The sequence below is a fragment of the Physella acuta genome, unplaced genomic scaffold, assembly GCF_028476545.2.
Source record: "Physella acuta isolate Inbredline_101_S28 unplaced genomic scaffold, ASM2847654v3 ptg001227l, whole genome shotgun sequence".
Classification (NCBI taxonomy): Eukaryota; Metazoa; Mollusca; class Gastropoda; family Physidae; genus Physella; species Physella acuta.
This window is the reverse complement of record NW_026732744.1, coordinates 54,674-77,360: the sequence shown is the minus strand read 5'-3', so window position 1 is coordinate 77,360 and position 22,687 is coordinate 54,674. Positions and strand designations below refer to the sequence as shown.

The 22,687-nt window shown below is 40.7% G+C and overlaps 1 protein-coding gene across 1 annotated transcript in view; it reads right to left on the bottom strand.

Annotated features, from left to right (window-relative positions):
- Nucleotides 1–22,687, bottom strand: part of LOC131957266 (girdin) — an 87,065-nt gene that overhangs the window by 50,639 nt on the left and 13,739 nt on the right. The window contains exon 4 of the mRNA XM_059322000.1: nucleotides 4,680–4,785. Coding sequence (XP_059177983.1) covers nucleotides 4,680–4,785 — 106 coding nt within the window. The remainder of the gene's footprint in view (nucleotides 1–4,679; nucleotides 4,786–22,687) is intronic.

Below are 22,687 nucleotides of genomic sequence, written 5' to 3'. Positions count from 1 at the left end.
CCTTTAGGACCGTCCTCCTTGTTTGAATACCCAGTTAACCCGAGCAGTTCTGTCTTCATTCCTCCCCCCTCCCCACCCACACCACACTAATCTTAGTCCCAGTCGTTACACTTCCCTTAAGTCGCCCAGGACTTTCCTCAATGAAGGAAATAAGAACTGATCTTTGGGTGACTAATAATCAATAGGCGATCAGATCACGACCGCCGGTCACTGTTTAATGTGTACGTGTGTATCGACCTAAGTTTCGAGTAAATACACACGCCTGTTCTGGTGGAGAACGGTACCAGAGTTGTGCGTAACACAAGGGGAGGATTAAAAGATTGAAAAACAGCGTGTCATGGGAAGGTGCCGTAAATCACAGTATAGACCTAGCACTACTGTTCTTTCTCTCTCTCAGTCTACAGTAATAATGGCACAGTCGTGAGGATCTCGCAGTCTCCCGTGGTGTTCTCGTCAACTATATTTAGATTCTAGTAGAAATAGAACCTTCTGGATTATTATCCCCCCCCCCTCACCACCTCACACCGTCGTTGTATTGAAGATATATTTTGAGGCTTCATAAAAAAAAACGTGTATATCGATACTGTCATTCAATGCAGGCGTAGAATGTTGAAGACATACAATACACTACAATTGACTATAACTTTACAACAGGGAACTAACTCTGCGCCAGACTTGCTTGTAACAGTGAATCACATACCGGAGAGTGTTCCAAAAGTCTGATCGTCTTCATGTAACGATCCAAAACGTACTTAAACCTAGTTTCTATTTTAACGTTAAACCATAGATTTTTTTTAAAAAAATTAAGAAAAAACAAACAATTTCGATAAAGAGAAACAAATAAAAAACAAAATATACGATTTACCAATGACTTATCTCTACTAGGTAACGAAGAAATGCAAATATATTTTTGTTTGTTTTAGTTTTTAAAAAAAAATCCACTGACGAAGGTTAGGGCAGAAAGAGATATTTGTGAAACCCTCGTTTCTTGGTTTTTCACATTTTCATTCATTCCCTTTGGGAGCATTCGGTACAAATCGATTGTTAATAAACGATCAATTCAAATTGAACTGTGTGTTCGAAATATCATCACTCTACACGTCGCTTTTAAATAAGATTGTAAAAACTTTTTTTAAGGCCCGAGTCCAGACTAACTTTAAAAAAAAAACGTATGAAAATAGAATAAAAATGGGGATGGTGTGGTAGGGGTGGTGAGCCATGTTACCCGTTAATAGTAGTTTTAAGGCTGAAGTAATTTATTAAAATTTATATCATTGAAGAAGATTTTAGAATATCGCGCACAGAAAATATACATTGGGCACTGCAATTTTTTTCCCCTCAGAGGGGAACCGTTGGTGTGATATGTTGTATATCAGCTAAATCTTAGTAGAATGGTCAATAATTATCTCACTGCAATAAGAGTATTCAACATAAGAAATGTTATTCTTGAAGTAATAAGAGTATCAAAAATAAAAACTGTTTTTATTACTGGGGGTGGGGGGGGGGGTGGGGGGGGGTAAAAATTGACTTTTGCGGACGCGTATGGACTTGTATAGGGAAAATAATTGGATTTTTGTGAGAGGGGGGGGGGGGGGTAAAATTTGTGGACTTCATAAATGGCTGACCCCTTACTGAAACAACAGTATGTAAATTTTTTTTTAAAAATATTTTTAATGTACTATAAATTTGTCAATGTTTTTACTGTGATAACAGTACCAAATATTGAAAAGAGTTTACTTCCTGTACCAAGAGAGTAAAAAACTAAAAACATATCCTGACTCAAATGTACATCGAGCCCCAAACAACTTTCTAAAAAATAAAATAACATCAACGTAGGTTTAGCTAACAATCCAAGTCGCCGCGTCAACAGACTGACGCTGGAAGGATCCTTCATGTCCACTTGGCCGGCACTCGAGAACTTCGCCGAGAAACGGCCATTGATTTACAGGGGTCATCATTACAGTTTATTACCACTGTCTTCGATTTTTTTTATTATTCTGTCCTCTGGCCTTAGGCTCGGCTGGTACCGATACAGCCGGACCCTCTATACTCTATCGAGTCTATACTATACTGACTATACTGTCTTGAAATAGTGCTAGTTGTTTTAAGACTTAAAGTGGGATCGACACGTGTATTTACTTGAAGCAAATACAATTCAACTAGCTGTATTATTGGGTAAAATCGAATCACAAAATTGATATAGGCCTATATATATATATGTATGTATATATGTATGTATGTATGTATATATGTATGTATGTGTATATATATATATATATATATATATATATATATATATATATATATATATATATATATATATATATATACCCTATATATATGTATATATACCCTATATATATATATACCCTATATATATATATATATACCCTATATATATATATGTATAGATGTGTTTATATGTGTTTATATGTATGGATATGGATATAATATATATACATATGTGTTTATATGTATATATATCTATATATCTATATCAATATCTATATATATATATGTGTGTGTGTGTGTGTGTGTATGCACACGTCATATGTCCAATACACAGATCATCACATATATTTTCTAGCACTCTGTCCTGTGCAGTAACCCTCATGTAAGTGTAACACTTTGACTGTTACTCTCTCAGTAATACGAGCCTTTCTATAGATATTTATTTTTAATTTAAAACTCTAGCCTATTCTCCAGGGTACCAAAAAATGTGTCTATGATTTCTCTCTGTAACAAAAATCTGGGCGATACTAGAGTTACAAAACTGTCACCGCTAGAAACAGACTGTCGCGTAAATCAATAGTGGGGATCACAAATTGAATTTGTTGATCATGGGAAAGAGTAGGGGGGTTAAGGCGACGAAAAGGGTGACAGACAAAAATAAAGTACGTTATCATGGTGAGAGGGGGTGGGGGGGGGGGGGAAGAGGAGAGTATATTTATCTAATGTTTTTACAAAAATTGTAACGCAAAGCATTACATCATGAATAAAACTTTTTTAAAATTATGATGAATGTGTCTGGTATAGAAAAAAAGCGTTTCTATCGTTTTTTAATAACGCTTCTGAAAACAAAATGATGAATAAACATTAATTAGCGGCTAATGCGAAGGCAAGGATAAAAAAAAGCAAGCGGTGAAATTATTTCCCTTTTATAAATTGCTTGTTTTTAATGTTCAAAGCCTGTGCAATTTATTTTTTTAAATCATTCGGAACAATCTATATATATAATTCTCTTCTTCGAGCCGTTAGAAAACAAGCTGCAAACGCTCTCCCTACCTCCCCACCCCTACATGGTTTTAGTGAGCTGTGTTCACTCTAAATGTTTACAAGCAGAGCCAACGATTTTAAACGTAGGGGGGGGGGGGAGGAGGAGGGGGGAGGGAAGGAAGGGGGGGGTTTTGGTCCTTAACGAGCTACTTCCTAGTGTTTTAAAGAAATATTTTCAGTGTCAGCGTTGGTACTGTCGAATTCACAAATTATGAATTATTGAAAATTAGAAACAACTAAATAGCGGCGTATGTTATGCCGCGGGCCGGCTCGTACTATTTATTTGGCTTAATTAATGCAGCTTGCAAACTATGGAATATATGTCATTTTTTTTTAAATCAGGAATATTTTTTTTAAATAATCGGAACAAGACTATTTCGTCTAAATGTAGCTTTCTTAATTTCTTTTTTTTTTTACTGTTCACAGCCCATGCAATTTGTTTTTAAATCACGAATATTTGTTTTAAACAATCGGATTAAGACTATTTCGTCTTAATGTAACTCTGTTTTCTTTAAAATGGTGTACCGTAGAGTGAGTTGTTTACTGTTTTTCCCCAGCTAGAGTACATTTGATGAGAATCAGAGCGATCGCTGAAGAGAGAGGGGGTGCAAGAGTAGATTGAGGCACCATCACGGAACTACTTTTTTTAAGAACTACTTTTTTGGTCTTTACGTTACTTTGCGCCTATAGTGGACGACACGGAGACAAACCAGACTTATTAGTGTAACGAACCAATATCTTTTAGTTTTCACTGAACCCTATTGTAATTGCGTCCACATAATTCATTTGACATAGTAGTCTCGTAATATAGTAATTTTATTGCGTTAGCTATAGGAGTACATTACCATCTCTACTTCACCGTGTCTATGGATATTCATTGGTCAATGTTTTTTTTTCTTCTCACCAAGTGCCATAGATTCACATTATGTATCAACTTTATCAGGCAATTCCAGGGCATGCGACTTGGCTTACCGAGGTTCATTCACACCACAAAACAAACATCGTCAACGCCTGGCACACACACACACACACACTTAGCAACTGCCACACTGACTGTTTCCCACGTCGTTCATCCAGTCACTGCGTACCCCCCACCCTCTCACGTTCTTAACGCACTTTAACAGAGGGTGGGAGGGAGGAGGGCACGTGCCTCATATAATGACCGCCCTCCCACCCCCGCCACAACCAATAAAATCGGTACTCAACTTAGCTCCCCCTTAACTTGGGGGCACGTGCCTCCATCCCTTCATCTCCCTCCCTGCCCCCACCCCCTTCCCAAAGCACAAACACCCAACCAATAAAATCGGTGCACAACTTAGCTCTCCTTAATCTGGGGGGGGGGGGGGGGAGAGAGGGACTTCACCCACCCCCACCCTGCATCCACCACAAGAAAGGGTACTCACCTTATAAAAGCCCCTGATGTTTTTCACCAGTATTTCCCAATTATGCAGCCGCACTGCCACGCCATCCACATAGCGGTTCACGTTCTCGTAGGCAAGTCTGGGGTCACTGTGGGGAGAAATGGACATCAACGTTAATGGGTGGGGTCAATGTGGGGGTGGGGAGAGAAATGGACATCAACGTTAATGAGTGGGGTCACTGTGGGGGGGGGGGGGAGAAATGAACAAATCAAGTTTAATGAGTAGGGTCAATGTGTGGGGGGGGGGGGGGGGTAGAGGGGGGGGGAGAGAAATGGACAATAATGTTAATGAGTGGGGTCACAGTGGATGAGATCAACATCAGATCAACATTAATGAGTGCGGTTACTGTGTGTGTGGGACGGCGGTTACTGTGTGTGTGGGACGGCGGTTACTGTGTGTGTGGGACGGCGGTTATTGTGTGTGTGGGACGGCGGTTACTGTGTGTGTGGGACGGCGGTCACTGTAGGGGGAGAAATGGACATAAAATCAACGTTAATAAGTGGAGGTCACTGTGGGGGGAGGGTGTAAATGGACATCAAATGAGGGGAGACGCATGATCAAATTATACATGTGCATCGTTTCGCGCTCCCTATTCACAAACACAAATGTATACAAGGAGGCAAGAACAATAATAGGCGAAAAACATTAGATGTAACGAATATAGATATTCATTTAGAAGACGCGTGATGAGTTTTGTATGGGAAGGAAGAAAAAAAAGAAGAAAAAAAAAGCCATTACTTTATTTTTTTTAAAAAAAACAATATTACTGCATTTGGATTTTTATAAGCCAGCTATTTTGACACACATAAAAGCAATGAAATGATGAGATTAAAAAAATTGTTAGAAAGGAAAAACTTTTTTAATGAATAGATAGCACTTGGTTCTTGTAGGTTTCGAACCTAAGTAGTTTTAAATAAACCATGGATAAAACAGATATTAATACTTATGTGTCGAATGTATCCATTAGATCTCCATTAGAAGGCGGGGGGGGGGGGGGGGGTGCGGTAACATGATGGCAACTTTAATTGTATTATCCATGTCTTGGTATTAAAAAAAAAATATTATCGAATTATAATTTTAAAAAATCAAATTAAGCATTTTATTACATTATCGTAACAGAATTAATTAAAATAAAAATACTTTGGGCTAGGTTCTCATAATTTTTAATCTTGCTTTTTTTTTTTAAAATATTTTCATAGTCCAAAAATTGGTACTTCTAAATCTAACGTAGTAAAAAAAAAACAATTCAAAAATATTCGAACAAGATAATTATCAGTTCAATGTTCGGAGGACAGGCCAGGAATAGAAGCTCAAATTAGGCATTCTTTTCTTCTCCAGTATTAATGTTGGACACGAGCGAATATAACAAGTGATGGGCGAGGGGGGGAGAGGAGGAGATGGCAGGGGGGGGGGGGGGGGGAGAAGGGGGCGTTAGCGTGGACTCAATCTTCAGTGCCGTTCAAACACGACCTTAAGGCAAAAACAAACTCTGGCAACTTCCGACGTACAGGAGAACAGATTCGTTAGAGTTTTTTTTTTTTTTAAACTATCTTAGACACATCGCCGATACACCGTCAGACACATCATCGACACACTGTCACTCTTTTACGTTATATGTCAATAAAAGTGATGCATATTTAATTTTAAAATTTTCTAGCTTCCCCAAGATAACGTCATTTACATAACGTGAGTATACATACGAGTACACGCATATGTATGTGTGTACATGTATATACCATTATGACAACTATAGACGCGAAGAGCAATACAATTTAATGTGTATGCTAATTAAAGAAGTGACGTATAATGAGTACAAAGCAAAATATACTTTTAAATCTCGTTAACCAAAAAGTCAGTTAAAATGTACCAAACCTACTAAACCTCTACCAGTACCATTTATACCGTTAACCGAAAAGTCAGTTATAATGAACTAAACCTGCTAAACCTCTACCAGTGCCATCTATACCGTTAACCAAAAAGTCAGTTATAATGAACTAAACCTACTACTCTACCAGTACCATTTATACCGTTAACCGAAAAGTCAGTTATAATGAACTAAACCTACTAAACCTCTACCAGTGCCGCTAATCTAGTTAACCAACAAGTCAGTTATAATGAACCAAACCTACTAAACCTCTACCAGTGCCTTTTATACCGTTAACCAAAAAGTCAGTTATAATGAACTAAACCTACTAAACCTCTTCCAGTGCCATTTATACCGTTAACCAACAAGTCAGTTATAATGAACTAAACCTACTAAACCTCTACCAGTGCCATTTATACCGTTAACCTAAAAGTCATTTATAATGTGCTAAACCTACTAAACCTCTACCACTGCCATTTATCTCGTTAACCAAAAAGTCAGTTATAATGAACTAAACCTACTAAACCTCTACCAGTGCCACTAATCTGCCGCTGCTTGCGACCGATACCGGAATTCCCCAGCTAATCGGATTAGCTTATCGTATCAAACCAAGAACTAATAGCTCAGCAGTTTTTAAAGCCTGTTGTCCACTTTGGAATTCTTTTTTTTTCCATCTATATGTTCTACTCCAATTCGCATCTATTCAATAAATAACTACCAAAACTAACATTACAATACTCATCAAATGGCTTTAATAATTACCTAGATATTTTTACTTGCATGTAAAATTTTAGATACATTAAATTATTATTTTTTTGTTTTATATTTAAATACAAAAGTTCTCAGATCATTGATGCAACTCGCTGTATAATCTACGCGCCGTGCCGTCCAATAAAGAGAGCAGGATTCAATAATTGGAAAAAAAAAAAGACTCTGCATCATGGAGAGTTTCAGACTCCCATTGGAGGCTATGATCGTAAAAGATGGAAATAAGCTTGGGTCGTAATATAGACGCTGGTGAGTGAATCGTTCAACGGTATTACAGGAGAGCAAAAAAGATATTAATTACACAATAGATATGGTTATAAAAGCTTTACGCTAAATTTAGTGCTTAGGTTCATTAAATATTAATTACTGACAAAGAAAGTTACTTAGAAATACTTCAAATTATACAGTTTTTTTTTTTTTTTTTTTTTTTTTTCATAAGCTTCGAGTTACATATTTACACAATCAAACCTCTTTAAACAGCTATTAGGTTTTAAACATCTAGCTATTAGTTTATCTTTAAGAGTGTGAAATGGTAATGTTGACATAAGGATTAAAGCTTCAACGATTGACAAAAGCAAGGAAAGAGGAGGGGGGGGGAATGGGGTAATTCAAGGGCCTGAGTATACAACTGAACTCGACTATCTCAAAACCTAGATTTCTAAGCGGTGCAATCTCTAACATGAGTAATTCACTTCTACAAAACAACGCCCCTCCCCCCACCTTTTATAAAAAAAGGTGAGCGGATCATATATATAAAACTGATCATATATATTGATACATTACTTCCACTATACAGGTTCCTACCAAAAAAAATCAAGGTCCCCCACCTTTGATAAGAGAGTGTGTACACCAGGATACAACGTGCTATCGCGACTATCAGGGAAATTTTTTTTTTACTAATTGCTTTTGGTGACACCACCGCCCCAGACATGCCGTACGCCGGTCGGGTCTGATTTGTTATTCCGTGGGGCACGTCTGTAAGGTGATCCTTTCTCCATGGGTCACTGGGACCAAATTGAACGAGACTCGATCGTCGTGAGATAATATAAAAAAACAACATTGCGACCCACTGGAGATAAGGGAACTAATATGAACAACTGAACAACTGTGACTGAATAAAACGCATATTAATTGCTGACTGAAATCAAACTGACACAGTGAACGTTGATGGGGTGTACTGAGACCATAAAAAAGTAAGGTTAAACTTTCGGACTTCACGATCTCTACGGCCGATGAAGTAGAGTTTCTTGACCTCGGCACATGAAGGTAAGGTGTGGTCAGCACTATGACCAGCCACCTTTACTTTCCCTAACGTGAGCCAGGGACCTATCAGAGCTGGGAGGACTCGAGACGTCCTGTTGACTCGAGTCCAGAGTGAGAACCGAACTCGAGACTTTCGGGTTAGCAGTCGAGCAGTCTATCACCCGACCAATTACAATAAATGTTTTTATAGCCCTGTAAGATTCAGAATTCCTGAATTAGTATGTGGTGGTCGAGTAGTAGTGCTATCTGTTAAACCAAACGATTCCAACTCTAGTATCTAGCCCAATAAGCCCATCTAACCAGTGTAGCTGTCTTTCTTTAATCTAAATCCAAGTAAATGTGGCTGGCCATTAAGCTGACCACACAGGTGGCTGGGTATGGTGGTAACCATACAACACATTTATAGTCCGAGGTAATACATGAACTCTGCTTCACAAACGCACACAATTCTTTGTTAGTTGCTAGTTTAAGACAGTGGTTTTTAACCTGGGTTTGATCGAACCCCAGGGATTCGGTGAGTCAGTCCCAGGGGTTCAGAGGAGGTCACGACAGACACCCAACTCTATTAGATTTACGATCGAATTTTGTCAGTGAATATATACTAGAACCATTAAGAAGCATTCGGTGAATACGCATATGAATCTGGTGAAATTCGGTAACCTAAAAGGTTAAGAACCGCTGGTCAAAGCAAAATGTATGGGATATCCTGGAACAAGTGATGAGATTTTAATCAAACAACGCAATTTGCTTTTTTTAACACCAAGTAGTTAAGCCTAAATCTCCGTTACTGAGGATCGATTGATTTCATCGATTTATAACCAATCAGCTGCTGACAGTGCAATATTCCTAATCAATATCGACACACCCTCGGCAGCCTGCTCACGGGGGCGCCGTTCTTACGTGAGCAGGTATCAACATGTCGTTAGATGACATGGTGCAGGTATCAACGTGTCATTAGATGAGTCTGACACTGTACAGGTATCAACATGTCGTTAGATGACATGGTGCAGGTATCAACGTGTCATTAAATGAGTCTGACACTGTACAGGTATCAACATGTCGTTAGATGACATGGTGCAGGTATCAACGTGTCATTAGATGAGTCTGACACTGTACAGGTATCAACATGTCGTTAGATGACATGGTGCAGGTATCAACGTGTCATTAGATGAGTCTGACACTGTACAGGTATCAACATGTCGTTAGATGACATGGTGCAGGTATCAACGTGTCATTAGATGAGTCTGACACTGTACAGGTATCAACATGTCGTTAGATGACATGGTGCAGGTATCAACGTGTCATTAGATGAGTCTGACACTGTACAGGTATCAACATGTCGTTAGATGACATGGTGCAGGTATCAACGTGTCATTAGATGAGTCTGACACTGTACAGGTATCAACATGTCGTTAGATGACATGGTGCAGGTATCAACGTGTCATTAAATGAGTCTGACACTGTACAGGTATCAACATGTCGTTAGATGACATGGTGCAGGTATCAACGTGTCATTAGATGAGTCTGACACTGTACAGGTATCAACATGTCGTTAGATGACATGGTGCAGGTATCAACGTGTCATTAGATGAGTCTGACACTGTACAGGTATCAACATGTCGTTAGATGACATGGTGCAGGTATCAACGTGTCATTAAATGAGTCTGACACTGTACAGGTATCAACATGTCGTTAGATGACATGGTGCAGGTATCAACGTGTCATTAGATGAGTCTGACACTGTACAGGTATCAACATGTCGTTAGATGACATGGTGCAGGTATCAACGTGTCATTAAATGAGTCTGACACTGTACAGGTATCAACATGTCACTAAAAGAAAAGGTGCGCGCATCAACATGTCAGCTGATGACACTGTAAAGGTATCAAAGTGTCATTAGATGACACTGTGCAGGTATCAACGTGGCATTAAATGACAGTGTGCAGGTATCAACGTGTCATCAGATGACATTGTGCATGTAACAACGTGTCATCAGATGACATTGTGCATGTATCAACGTGTCATCTGATGACACTGTGCATGTATCAACGTGTCATCAGATGACACTGTGCAGGTATCAACATATCAGATGGCTAAGACTAAAGTTGTTCCCCAATAAACCAACACGTACAAGGCTTTGTCAAACCAAACTAGAGCAGCCCGTTTTTCTTTTTTTTTCTCCAGTTGGGGGGAGGGGGGGGGGGGGCTTTAAAGTTTCAGGAGGGGGGGGGGGGTGGACATTGGGTGGACATTGGTAAAAGTATATTTTTTCTAAATAAATTCTATTTCGTCCCCCCCCCCCCCCCCGAAGAGTTGCCTGAAAGAAACTCTGGCTCCAGCAGCTGATCCGCCCCCTGTCTCCACCCCCCCCCCCTCCCTCAGACCCAGTGTAACATGACAGTCCTCTAAACCTGGTACAAGCTTCTTGGGATATAAACTCTAGATCTGGTTTCCGGACGGAGCCAATCGATGCTTCCATGAGTTGTATGTTCATGTCCAGACCAACTTTTCTTTTTTTTTTATTCCCATGAAGAGTTCCAGCGACAGATATAGTTGGAAATTATAAATAATTAATTTACTCACTTCAAATTAATGACATTGTTAATTGATATGAAACATTGATGGAGAAACATTTATTTTATGAATCAATACATTTTTTAGCTTTTTGTGTAAAACATTATTTTAATTCAGTATACAATGTATTCTTCAGCACTTGTTTTATTTAAAACTTCATTTCTCACGAAAGCCCATAGATTCACACAATACAATAGATGCTTATCGACCAGTGTAAAAAAATGCGTCTGGCATTTTGTTGCAGTTCAGAAAGATTGTATAGGGAAGGGATAATGCATTCTTAACTCTACAGGTTATGACATGAAATAAACTCAAGCATGTACTTCAGTAATGTACCTTTATTAAACACATTCAGAGTAACAAAAGGGATCTTGCATTACAAAAGTAGAAACATACAGAAAACGATTTATTTTTTTTTAATTAAAAATCGTTTGGCCTGTGGGTTCGAAGACGAGAAAAACACAAAAACAACCACTGATCAGAGTTTCTTCCAGGCATATCTTCGGGGAGGGGGGGGGGGGGGGCGAAGAAAGTCTCCCCACCCCCCTTGAACGAAATGGAATTTATATAGAAAATATAAACTTGTAACAGTGTCCGCCCCCGCTTCTCGGAAATGTCAGCCCCCGACCCCCCCCCCCCCCCACTGATCATTTGGCTGGGGAGACTTGCCCACAAGGTTTGAGGTACTGGTCGGATACATAGAGTAGCAGCCGAAGCTGTGAGGTGTTAGATCTAGCAATATTCCGTCTAAGCTGCATGGCTGCCTGGCCTCGCAGTAGTTTAGCACCTGCTGCGCAGTCATTATGTAAAATACTCATATACTTGTATGAGAATTTTAGAACACCGGACACGTAAAATACACATAGCAAACTAAGTTTTTCACCCTTAGCGTGAAAGTTGGGTGACTGTTGTTTGTATAATTTTAAAAAAATCCCCAGCATATCCAGACGAGTTTCTAGGATTTTAACCAGACACCACCAAAACAAAGATCTGCCCACGTGACTTCAAATGCCAGTATATTCACCAATATAAACCTGCGCCGATTCTGAGATCTACAACCTAGATCAAGCCCACGGACGATGTGCAAACGTATCGAAACGAGCGGCCCTGATAGATTTGATAAAACAAACTGTACACACGTCTCATACGGCACTCCACGCTTGAAGATTCACGTCAGCCTTGTCATGATAATCGCCGTCTCAATGCTTGCATTTTTTTACATTATCCTCCTCAACAACGTTCTCTCTATCTAAGGGGGGGGGGGGGGGAGGGAAGCTCGAGTGCAACGTGAATTTTTTTTTTTTTTTTTTTTTGCGCGGTGTTTTAAACTCTTATAAAAAATAAACTTTATATATATATATATATATATATATATATATATATATATATATATATATATATATATATATATATATATATATATATATATATATATATATATATATATATATATATATATATATATATATATATAGTACAAAATTACGTCGCGGCATGTTCGCAACTTCTGCACGGCCGCGCAGCTTAGAGGAAACATTTCCCTTCACATCACATTTCTTTACACACAACCAAACGTCCTTATTTTTTTTAAATCTCTCAATTTTTTTTCTCTCCATTTGCGACCATGCGGATGAACTCTAACCTCTAAAATCAATCAACGAATGCTAAAATTAATGAACCCGGCCAGTCTTGTCTTTGTCTGGCCGACAGTTGCCAGTTATGCAGGGGGTGTGGGGGTGTAAAGGGGTGTGCTTGGGGAGGGAGGGGGGATAACCTTGCAAATGTCTGCAAGTGTGTTCACTTGACCATCCAATCCCCTCCCTCCACCCCCGCCCCAGACACTTCCATGTCTCCGGGGAGTTGAGGAATTCTGGTACAAGTTCTATTGAGTAGCTGGGGGGGGGGGGGATATGCAAGATCATATCAAGACTTCTTTCACAGTGAGGTATGACAGAATATTCAATAACTGCAAACCGTTGAGAAAACTTTTAGACGATAACGTAACTCGAGCGACTGCCTTATTTTGTTTGGCCAAACTAAATTTTATGCAATCCCCTAACCCTGAAAAAAAAAACAAGATTTTTTTTTTCAAATATCAAATTTATAACGCACTAAATTAATCCTTTTTAAAATATAAATCATCTAAAGCACACACGAGCTTATAAAGTATACTGCTAGTGACGAAAGACCCACAATATCATAGAATGTTCGTTATCTCATATTAAATTCAGCCATAGCACTGTCCAATATCATGCCACTACAACATGCTTAACTGATGAGGCCAGCCAAGTTTCTACGCTCAGCTATTGTCCGTGATGGAAAATCCATTTCCTGTTCATTTGTTCTTACATAATCTGCCATTTAATCCGTGTTCGAGCTATAGGACGTTAGCTCCTTAACATCAGTCACCAAGTAATTTTGACCTTACTCTGATATGTTTTTAGATGCATTACCTGAAACTCGGTTAATGGGGGGGGGGGGATCTCTTCTATTTTTATGATACTTCTAAATCTGCCAGCATCGCATATACAGCTTGTTCATGAACCAAAGCTTTACTTTATATCAAATGCATAATGAAAACCAGAAGCCCCAGAGTTATCTAATCCCCGTCTAAGGACCAGTGGCAAATTGAAAAAATCAAGCAAGCGTACGCAGACTTTGTTTCTAAAAAAGCCTGTTCACCACCCATCTCTTTCTGGAAGCTTCGACTCGCTACTTCTCGGTCCATCAACTTCCGATGATTACATATTAGGAGTATAAGGAGAGAAAACTTTCTAGGTGACAGAGCAATAGATGGTCCATGAAGACAATCAATTTTCAAGTAGGTCTGTTTACATTCACATTTGTGGTTTTTTGTTGTTTAAAGAAACTAACACAACTTCGGATCAGGATGTTAAGTCAGTAGAACGTCCACCCTACTCTGATAAGTACATAACTCAAATTAGGGAAACGTGGCTGGGCATAGTGTTGACCACACTATACCTTTAAATACCGAGGTCACATAATCACGTGAACTCTATTTCACTTGCCCCACAGACCATTAGGTTTGAAAGGGAACTTAACTTACTATATTACACCACTGAAGGATTATCTTCACGCTGTGGGACTCTAGCGAATGTGCACTTGTCTTAAGAAATACCTCTAGAAATAGCAACGCTTGCCAAGTTTGGGGAATTCCCGACTGACAATCACAATTTTACTAGGCTTAAGTTCCCTTTGACGGTGATCGAACAAGGGAGGGGGTGGGTGTGTTGTTTACTACTGTAAGGGCGTGTGTTACAAGTATGGCACAAAGAAAAAAAAATTATATATATTCGACTTGACATGCGTAATTGAAGTCGGAGGGATATTGAAGCAAGTCTATGAAATAAGAGTAAGGTGGGAGAAAATGCATGAATCCGCCAAGTCAGAACGTAGGTGATCTTTTTTTTTGTGTCACTGTTCTGTATGTTTCAATGGAATGTCATTGTATTCCTGTCGGCCTTATAGTTCAGGTGTCGTCGATTGTTGCTACTTTCCATATTCTCGCAAAGACTAACTTAGGGCTTCTAGGAGCCACGTTTAAAGAATTTAACATAAATGTGTATATATATATATATATATATATATATATATATATATATATATATATATATATATATATATATATATGTGACCTTCCCCGAGTCTATCCTGCCCGACAACGCCAATTGTAACGAGTTGAACCACTCATGCTACACAACATCGACTACAGTAGAAAGACTCGAAGATGCAGGTTCGCTATTGATCCTTTTATTACATGAATCAAGAAATGCTTCAATATAACACAATGAATCAACAGGAATGTTTCACAATAATAGTCTGAATCAACTGACCCCTAACAGTCCTCACTAGGCTTCATATAACTGAATCCACATGTCTATTGTCCTTCTTAACACAATATAACCAACTTGATATGTCACACAGACTGACTGATCTAAAGCGAGCGATGAAGAGGGAAGAGAACGAGTTCAGCCGTCCCCTCCTATTTATCCCTTGTATTCGTACTCGTCTTCGTACTTGTATTCCTCCGTAATCGATACTTGTACTCGATGTCGCCGACCACTAGTTGCGCAGTTCTAACGTACAGTCCGTGTAATAAACATCTGCATCCTATCAATCAAAGTTGACAGGCCGTCTGAATCCCCTCGTACCGTTTCCCAAAATAGCACGCGTTGGCTTTGAGATTGTTATCAGTCCGATCCAATAAGCCACCTGCTATCGGTTGCATCAGACTGTAATACTGCGTCTCGGCTTATCGTTCGTTATCAGATTTGTAACTAGTAGCTAGGCCTACCCTAGTTACATCCACCCCTGCCTTTTTTTGTGTGTTTTAAACCACAAACAACGCCTGGCAGGTGCACTCCTCCAAAGTCAATCGCACAATCGTAAAAAAAAATTTTATTGTTCCACTCACTGTCCACGACGTCCCATTCGTATACGATTGACAGTTATACCTATTTCACATATCAACTGTGTCTACATCGTCTTCCTGAGACACAAAACAGTTCTAGAATTCACATCCACCCTTTTCGTTTGGTGCCTTCACCAGTTCAGTTTTATAGCTTTTTGAACCGTCTGTTCTCATACCAGCGCGACCATGAAAGACTTGATGGTTGCTGACAAAAAATTTCGTCTTCCTTCTGTTCCTCAAACTTCTCCGCGGACCACTTATCTGATGGTCTACTGTCTCTCTGCTTCTGGAAGGAACGGGATCCTCCTTGTTGCCGTTATCCTCCACTTGTGTATCGCGGTTGTTCTGTTGATGGTGATATGGTTCCGGGATGGGTATGTGAATTTCCGTTATAGTTTCCGGTTCCCTAATTGTCTTGGATTTCCTTGTGTGTAACTGCTCTTCTTGCCTATTCCAATATTTCTTTAATTGAGCAATATTCGCCCACCGATCCGGTTTGGCGTGATCGATGGGTCTTATCTTAAAGGGGCCACCTGCTACTTTAGGCATCTCCACGACTTGCCATATCTCCTGTCCCCAGAGATCGTGGATTTTGTTTCTGCCTAACGGGTGGCTACGCAGTAATACCCTGTCATTCAGTTTGAGTGGCGGGTCCTTTGTCTGTACCGGCGGTTCCCTTCGCCGTGCTTCATGTTCTAGTCTTTCCTGTACTACCCTGTACATTTCTCTAATTCTTCTCATATGTTCATTCACATATTCCAGTGCGGTGTATGAGCCAGTCATACTCTCTCTTTTTCCTAGGAACAAATCAAGAGGGAGTCGAGCCTCCCGCCCGAACAGCAACATGTGTGGCGCAAAGCCGGTTGTGGCATGGGGTGTGCAGTTGTATAGATATACCAACTCTGGGAGAAAATCAGGCCAACGTTTTTTCTGTTCAGGTTCTAGCGTACGCAGCAAATCATGCATGCTGCGGTTGAACCGTTCACACTGTCCGTTTCCTTTCGGATTAAATGTGGTTGTCCTAGATTTGTTGATCCCGTAGTGGCTGCACAGTTGGTTAATTACTTCTGACTCGAAAGCCCTTCCTTGGTCAGAGTGTAATTGTCTTGGTATGCCATATTTGATGAACCAATGTTCTATTAAGACCTTTGCCACTGTTTTGGCAGTCTGATCTCGCGTGGGCACCGCCACCGTCCATTTGGTGAATACATCAGTCATTACCAACACATGTTCCGTCCCATCCGATGATTGCTCCAACGACGTAAAGTCCATAGCCACAATCTCTAGTGGTTTTGTCGCTAGTAGGTGTCCTGATGGCTGTCTCATTTTGACAACTGGCATTTTCGCATGCTGACACCTCACACAAGCCTCACAATGGCGTTTGACCTCCATTTCCATATTGGGCCAGTAACACCTCCGTCGTAATATTTTGTGCGTCCTGTCCTGACCCTGGTGTCCTGCCCTGTCATGTGCCAACCTTAGCACTTCTTCTCGTAACTGTCCAGGCACCACCACCTGGTGTATTGTCCCATCAATTTGGTCATGAATTCTCCGCATGAGAACACCATCCTCTATACTGAGACGGTCCCACTGACTCAGTATTTTCTTTGTTTCTCGACCAAATTGTTCTCTTTCCCTTCTTCCTGGGAATTTTTGTTCCTGGACGTATTTCAATAGCGGTTGTAAGCCACTATCCGTTCTCTGGGCATCTTTTATCTTTTTGTGATTAAGGCAATTAAAATCACTACTGTCCATATGTTCGGGCTCTGTGGATATGTGCTCCACCCCGGTCTGCCCGTTTTGCATCACTTGTACCCCATGAGGGATATCTGTTGACGCTCTGACCTCACATATTCCTGTCAGCGTTTCTTCCTCATCACCCGGTCTCTCGTAAGGATTCCTTGATAAGGCGTCCGCATTGCCATTGGACCGCCCCGGGCGATACTTTATCTCTAGGTCAAAGAGTGCCGATTCTGCTGCCCATCGCTGTTCGATGGATCCCAACTTTGCTGTCTTTAGGTGACTCAAGGGGTTATTGTCAGTGTATACCACACATTTAGCACCTAATAGATAGTCCCTGAATTTCTCAGTCACAGCCCATTTTAATGTCAAAAGTTCTAGTTTCATGGCGCTGTAATTTGTCATGTTCCTCTCTGATCCCTTCAGAGCTCGACTGGCATACGCAATAACCCTGAAACCTTGCTTTTGTTGTTGTGATAGCACAGCTCCCAGACCTTTAGAGCTGGCGTCGATTTCTAACCGAAATGGTTTGTCAAAGTCCGCGTATCCCAATATCGGCGCCTCTGTCAAAGCCTTTTTCAAGAGCTTAAACGAGTTCAGGCATTCATCAGTCCATAATTCACCTATCAGTTGTGTTTTACCTTTCTTTTTCTCCTTACTGTGTTTCTTTGTCATTTTGTTTACCAAGTCATGCAATGGTGCGGCAATTTTTGCAAAACCAGGCACCAATTTTCTATAATAGGAAGCAAAGCCCAAGAATGATCTGACCTCTACTGTAGTTGTTGGCTGTTTCCATTCTTTAACAGCTGCAATTTTATCTGGGTCAGTGGCGATGCCATCCGACGAAATCACATAACCCAAAAAATGTACCGATTTCAGACCAAAGCAGCATTTGTCTGGGTTCAGCTTTACTCCTATCTCCCTAAGACGGAGAAACACTTGTTCTAATCTTTTTAGATGGTCCTCCCAAGTTTTTGAGTAAACTAGAATATCATCCAAGTACACCAACATTATTTGAAATAGAAAGTCACTCATAGCACTCTGCATTACTCGCTGGAATGTAGCAGGTGCATTAGTCAAACCAAACGGCATACGGGTCCACTCGTACAGTCCCAGTGGAGAAATAAATGCAGTTTTATGTTGATCGTTGGGGTGCATGGCCACTTGGTGGTAGCCACTAGCCAAATCCAAGGTAGAAAAAAATCTTGCTCCCCCCAACGCATCAAGACATTCATCAATACGAGGCAAGGGGAATGCATCCCTTCTTGTGATATTGTTCAATTTCCGGTAATCACAACACAGTCTTATCTCCCCTGACTTCTTTTTTACCACTACTATCGGTGCCGCATACGGGCTTGTACTGGTTGTAATAATTCCCTTTTTTAGTAGATCATTCAGGTGTGCTTTCACCGCAGAGTAGTGACTCGGTGGTAATCTTCGATAAGGTTGCGCCACCGGCTTGTCTTGTAGTAAGGGTATCTGGTGTTTTATTACTTCCGTGTACCCCAAATCACCCTCATACGAGGCAAATATATCACTGTATTTATTCAGCAATTCATTTAGTTTTGGGTCCTCAGTTTCCGGGAATGTATATGATCGGCCATCCTCTTTCTTCACCTCGGCCGTCACATTGACCGACCTAATTGTTACTTCATTACTGCTGGTATTGCTCAGTTCGATGCACTGTGCCGACCTTAGTACCTCGACGTTCTGTGGTACTCCTACCAGAGTATTAGGCGGTATAAAAATTTCCTCATCCAAAACATTTGCCACTAATCCTTGAACTAGTCCATTTTCCGCTGATGTGTATGTCCGCAGTAACACGACGCCTGCCCTCAGTGCGGCGCCACATGGTTCTATCATCACATCACCATTCACGCTTCTATCACCAATTTGTAATGTGATTGCCTTGACCGTGTTTGCCGGGACTGCTGTCCTTCCTCTGGTCTTGGCAAACCTGGCCAACTTGGATCCCCGACCTGGTGTGGTCGATCCGACAATATTTGTAAGAAATTCTGGCAACTGGCCAAGAATATTCATGCCCAACAGGCAAGGTATATTTGACACATTTGTCTCTAGGTTGTGTTTCGTAACGAACACCCCAACCTGCTTCAACCTACGTCCTGCCACCACGACATCCGCCAGAAAATAACCACAGTATGGAATGGTTAGTCCATTAGCCGCCGTCAGGCGCATGCATGTGTCAGACCTCAACCTATGGTCTTTTCCTTTCATCCATTTGGTGTAAAAATTTTCCGTGATTGTCGTCACCTGGGAGCCTGTATCCACAATTGCCTTCACCGCGATGTCCCCAATCGTAATCACCATTTCGGGACAGACTCCCATCAATTTGCTTCTTGGGCCATAACCTCGCCCCTCTGTAGCCTGGCCCTGCCTTACAGAGGACGACCGTTTCCCTGGCAGTACCGTGCCATATGTCCGGGTTGTGAACAAGACAAACAAATTGGTCGACCGTCGGCCGTCCATTGGAGTGATGGCTTGGCAGGACGCGGCCGTCCAACCCGTCCCTGTTTTGTCCCGTTCTTTTCCTGATTCTCAGCTGTTGACCTGCTTTCTAACCTCTCCAAACGTTGGTCAACCTTATCTAGGTGGGCCAACAGTTGAGCCATCATGGTCTCCATCGTGTCGGCCCCTGTGGGTGGGGATTGTCTCTGTTCAGGCACAGAGACTTTGTCCACCGAACAGTTTGATTGGTCCTCATCCTCGGACCTGCGGATCGCTGAGTTCCTGACCTGAAGGAAGGTCAACTGCGGGTCTTTGTGGACCTCCTCTTTCAACTCTCTTCTTAGGATCGGGGTTGCCAGCCCCTCAATGAAATGGTCCCTCAGTAGGCGCACATCAATGTCAGGTGTTTTGACCTTTACCGAATCAAAGGCCCTGTTCATCCGGTGTGAGTACTCCATCACACTCTCCGCCAATCTCTGCCTTAAGCCTACGAACCCTGCTAGCAGTTGCGATCCCGACCGTCTCTCCCCAAAGGTCTCCATAATCAGATCCAGCACCTTATCTGGATCTGATTGGATGGTTTTATCGTGGCATTTGACCTCTGCCCTAACCGTCTCTCCTATACTGCCCATCAGCAGTCTTAATCTTTCCTCTGGTGACATGCCTCTCGAGGCCCAGGCCGCTTTGACCTCTTCACTGAACCTGTTGGTTAAAGTTGGATCCCCGTCCCCGTAAAATTTGTTAATGTGGGACTCTCTGGGTAGGACCACTATATGGGTCTGCTTCTCGTCCAGAGTAGACATTTTATTCCGTAAGTAAAACAAAAGAGTTCTTTCTTACCGTGTGTGTATGAAAAAAATTTTCCTCGTTCCTCAATTTTCACAGTTCCTGAATGTCCGAATTCACATACACACAAAACACAGTTATGCACAAGGTTGACTATGGGTGCCTCAAACGGCAAGTCTAGTTGAATTCATCCTGCTCGCAGCGCCAAATGTGACCTTCCCCGAGTCTATCCTGCCCGACAACGCCAATTGTAACGAGTTGAACCACTCATGCTACACAACATCGACTACAGTAGAAAGACTCGAAGATGCAGGTTCGCTATTGATCCTTTTATTACATGAATCAAGAAATGCTTCAATATAACACAATGAATCAACAGGAATGTTTCACAATAATAGTCTGAATCAACTGACCCCTAACAGTCCTCACTAGGCTTCATATAACTGAATCCACATGTCTATTGTCCTTCTTAACACAATATAACCAACTTGATATGTCACACAGACTGACTGATCTAAAGCGAGCGATGAAGAGGGAAGAGAACGAGTTCAGCCGTCCCCTCCTATTTATCCCTTGTATTCGTACTCGTCTTCGTACTTGTATTCCTCCGTAATCGATACTTGTACTCGATGTCGCCGACCACTAGTTGCGCAGTTCTAACGTACAGTCCGTGTAATAAACATCTGCATCCTATCAATCAAAGTTGACAGGCCGTCTGAATCCCCTCGTACCGTTTCCCAAAATAGCACGCGTTGGCTTTGAGATTGTTATCAGTCCGATCCAATAAGCCACCTGCTATCGGTTGCATCAGACTGTAATACTGCGTCTCGGCTTATCGTTCGTTATCAGATTTGTAACTAGTAGCTAGGCCTACCCTAGTTACATATATATATATATATATCTATAATATAAGCGGGCAAGTAGTGTGTCAGTCCTTCCTTCCGTCATCGCTATAGATTTTGGAACCATATAAGTAAACATTCGCACCATGCTGTGCTTTTCAGTGCACCGCAGTGTCTTATTATAAGTATTAGAGTAGGGTTTGTTTATATAGCGGCATAGAGCTATTTTATAATTGCCACTGTGTTTACTCTTTTGCATAACTTAAAGAAAATATTAAATACACGCACATTGCTAAAACATATTAAAAGGATCAATGTTAAATATCATTTTCGTTTATATTCCTAGAAAAAGTGGATACATTTTAATAACATAATAACAGTACGGTAGAAAAATCAAATTAATTTAACTCTTTTCTAATTTTGACAAAGGAGGTAATTTAAAAATACATTTAAACTCACGCTAATAAAAAATGTGAATGCAAATATACGTTCGTCATAGAAGGAATTAGTGTTGCAATAATATAATTAGCAAAATGTGAATGCAAATTATTCGGATGTGTAAGAGGAAATTATTGTTAGAAAATTATAATTAGCATGGATTGATAAAAGGCAATCTTTTATTTATTTTATTCACTGAATGTAGGCCCTACTGTTTATTACTTATAATTTTTAATCAACTATTCAGCACTATTAAAGACGCGTCATCACGTTCATTAGGTGCGCAATGGTTTTAGTTATTAAACTCTTTTGTAAATTTTTAAAATTTAAAGTACTGGAAAAAAATGCGTGAATGGATAAAGTGAAATAGTGTAGGTAAAACACGGATATTTTAAATACTGCCTATTATTTATACTGTTTTCTAATTATTATTCTATCTTTCGGGTTTTATAGGAGAGGCGTAGCGAGGGGGGGGGGGGGCATATGTCCCCGAGTGCCGACCTTAGGGGGCGCCAAAGTGGGTTGGAAAAAATTTGCGAGGGGGGGGGTGGAAATCGAACGTTTTAGGGCGGGGGGGGGGGGGGGGGGGGAAACGGGTGCAAAATCGAAAGTTTGAGGGGGGTGCAAATCACCGGAAAGGGCGCGATTTGGCGCTACGGGCTAGACTATGAGCAATATGTCTTTATGATTGCATTTAAATAGTGTTTAAGTTATGAGTGTTGTGTTTGTTTTTTCGTTTTTTTTTTGTTTTTTTTTTTTTGCGTTCGTTTGTGTTGTGTTTAGTTTTGTTCTGTTGGTACATTTAAAAAAGATTTAC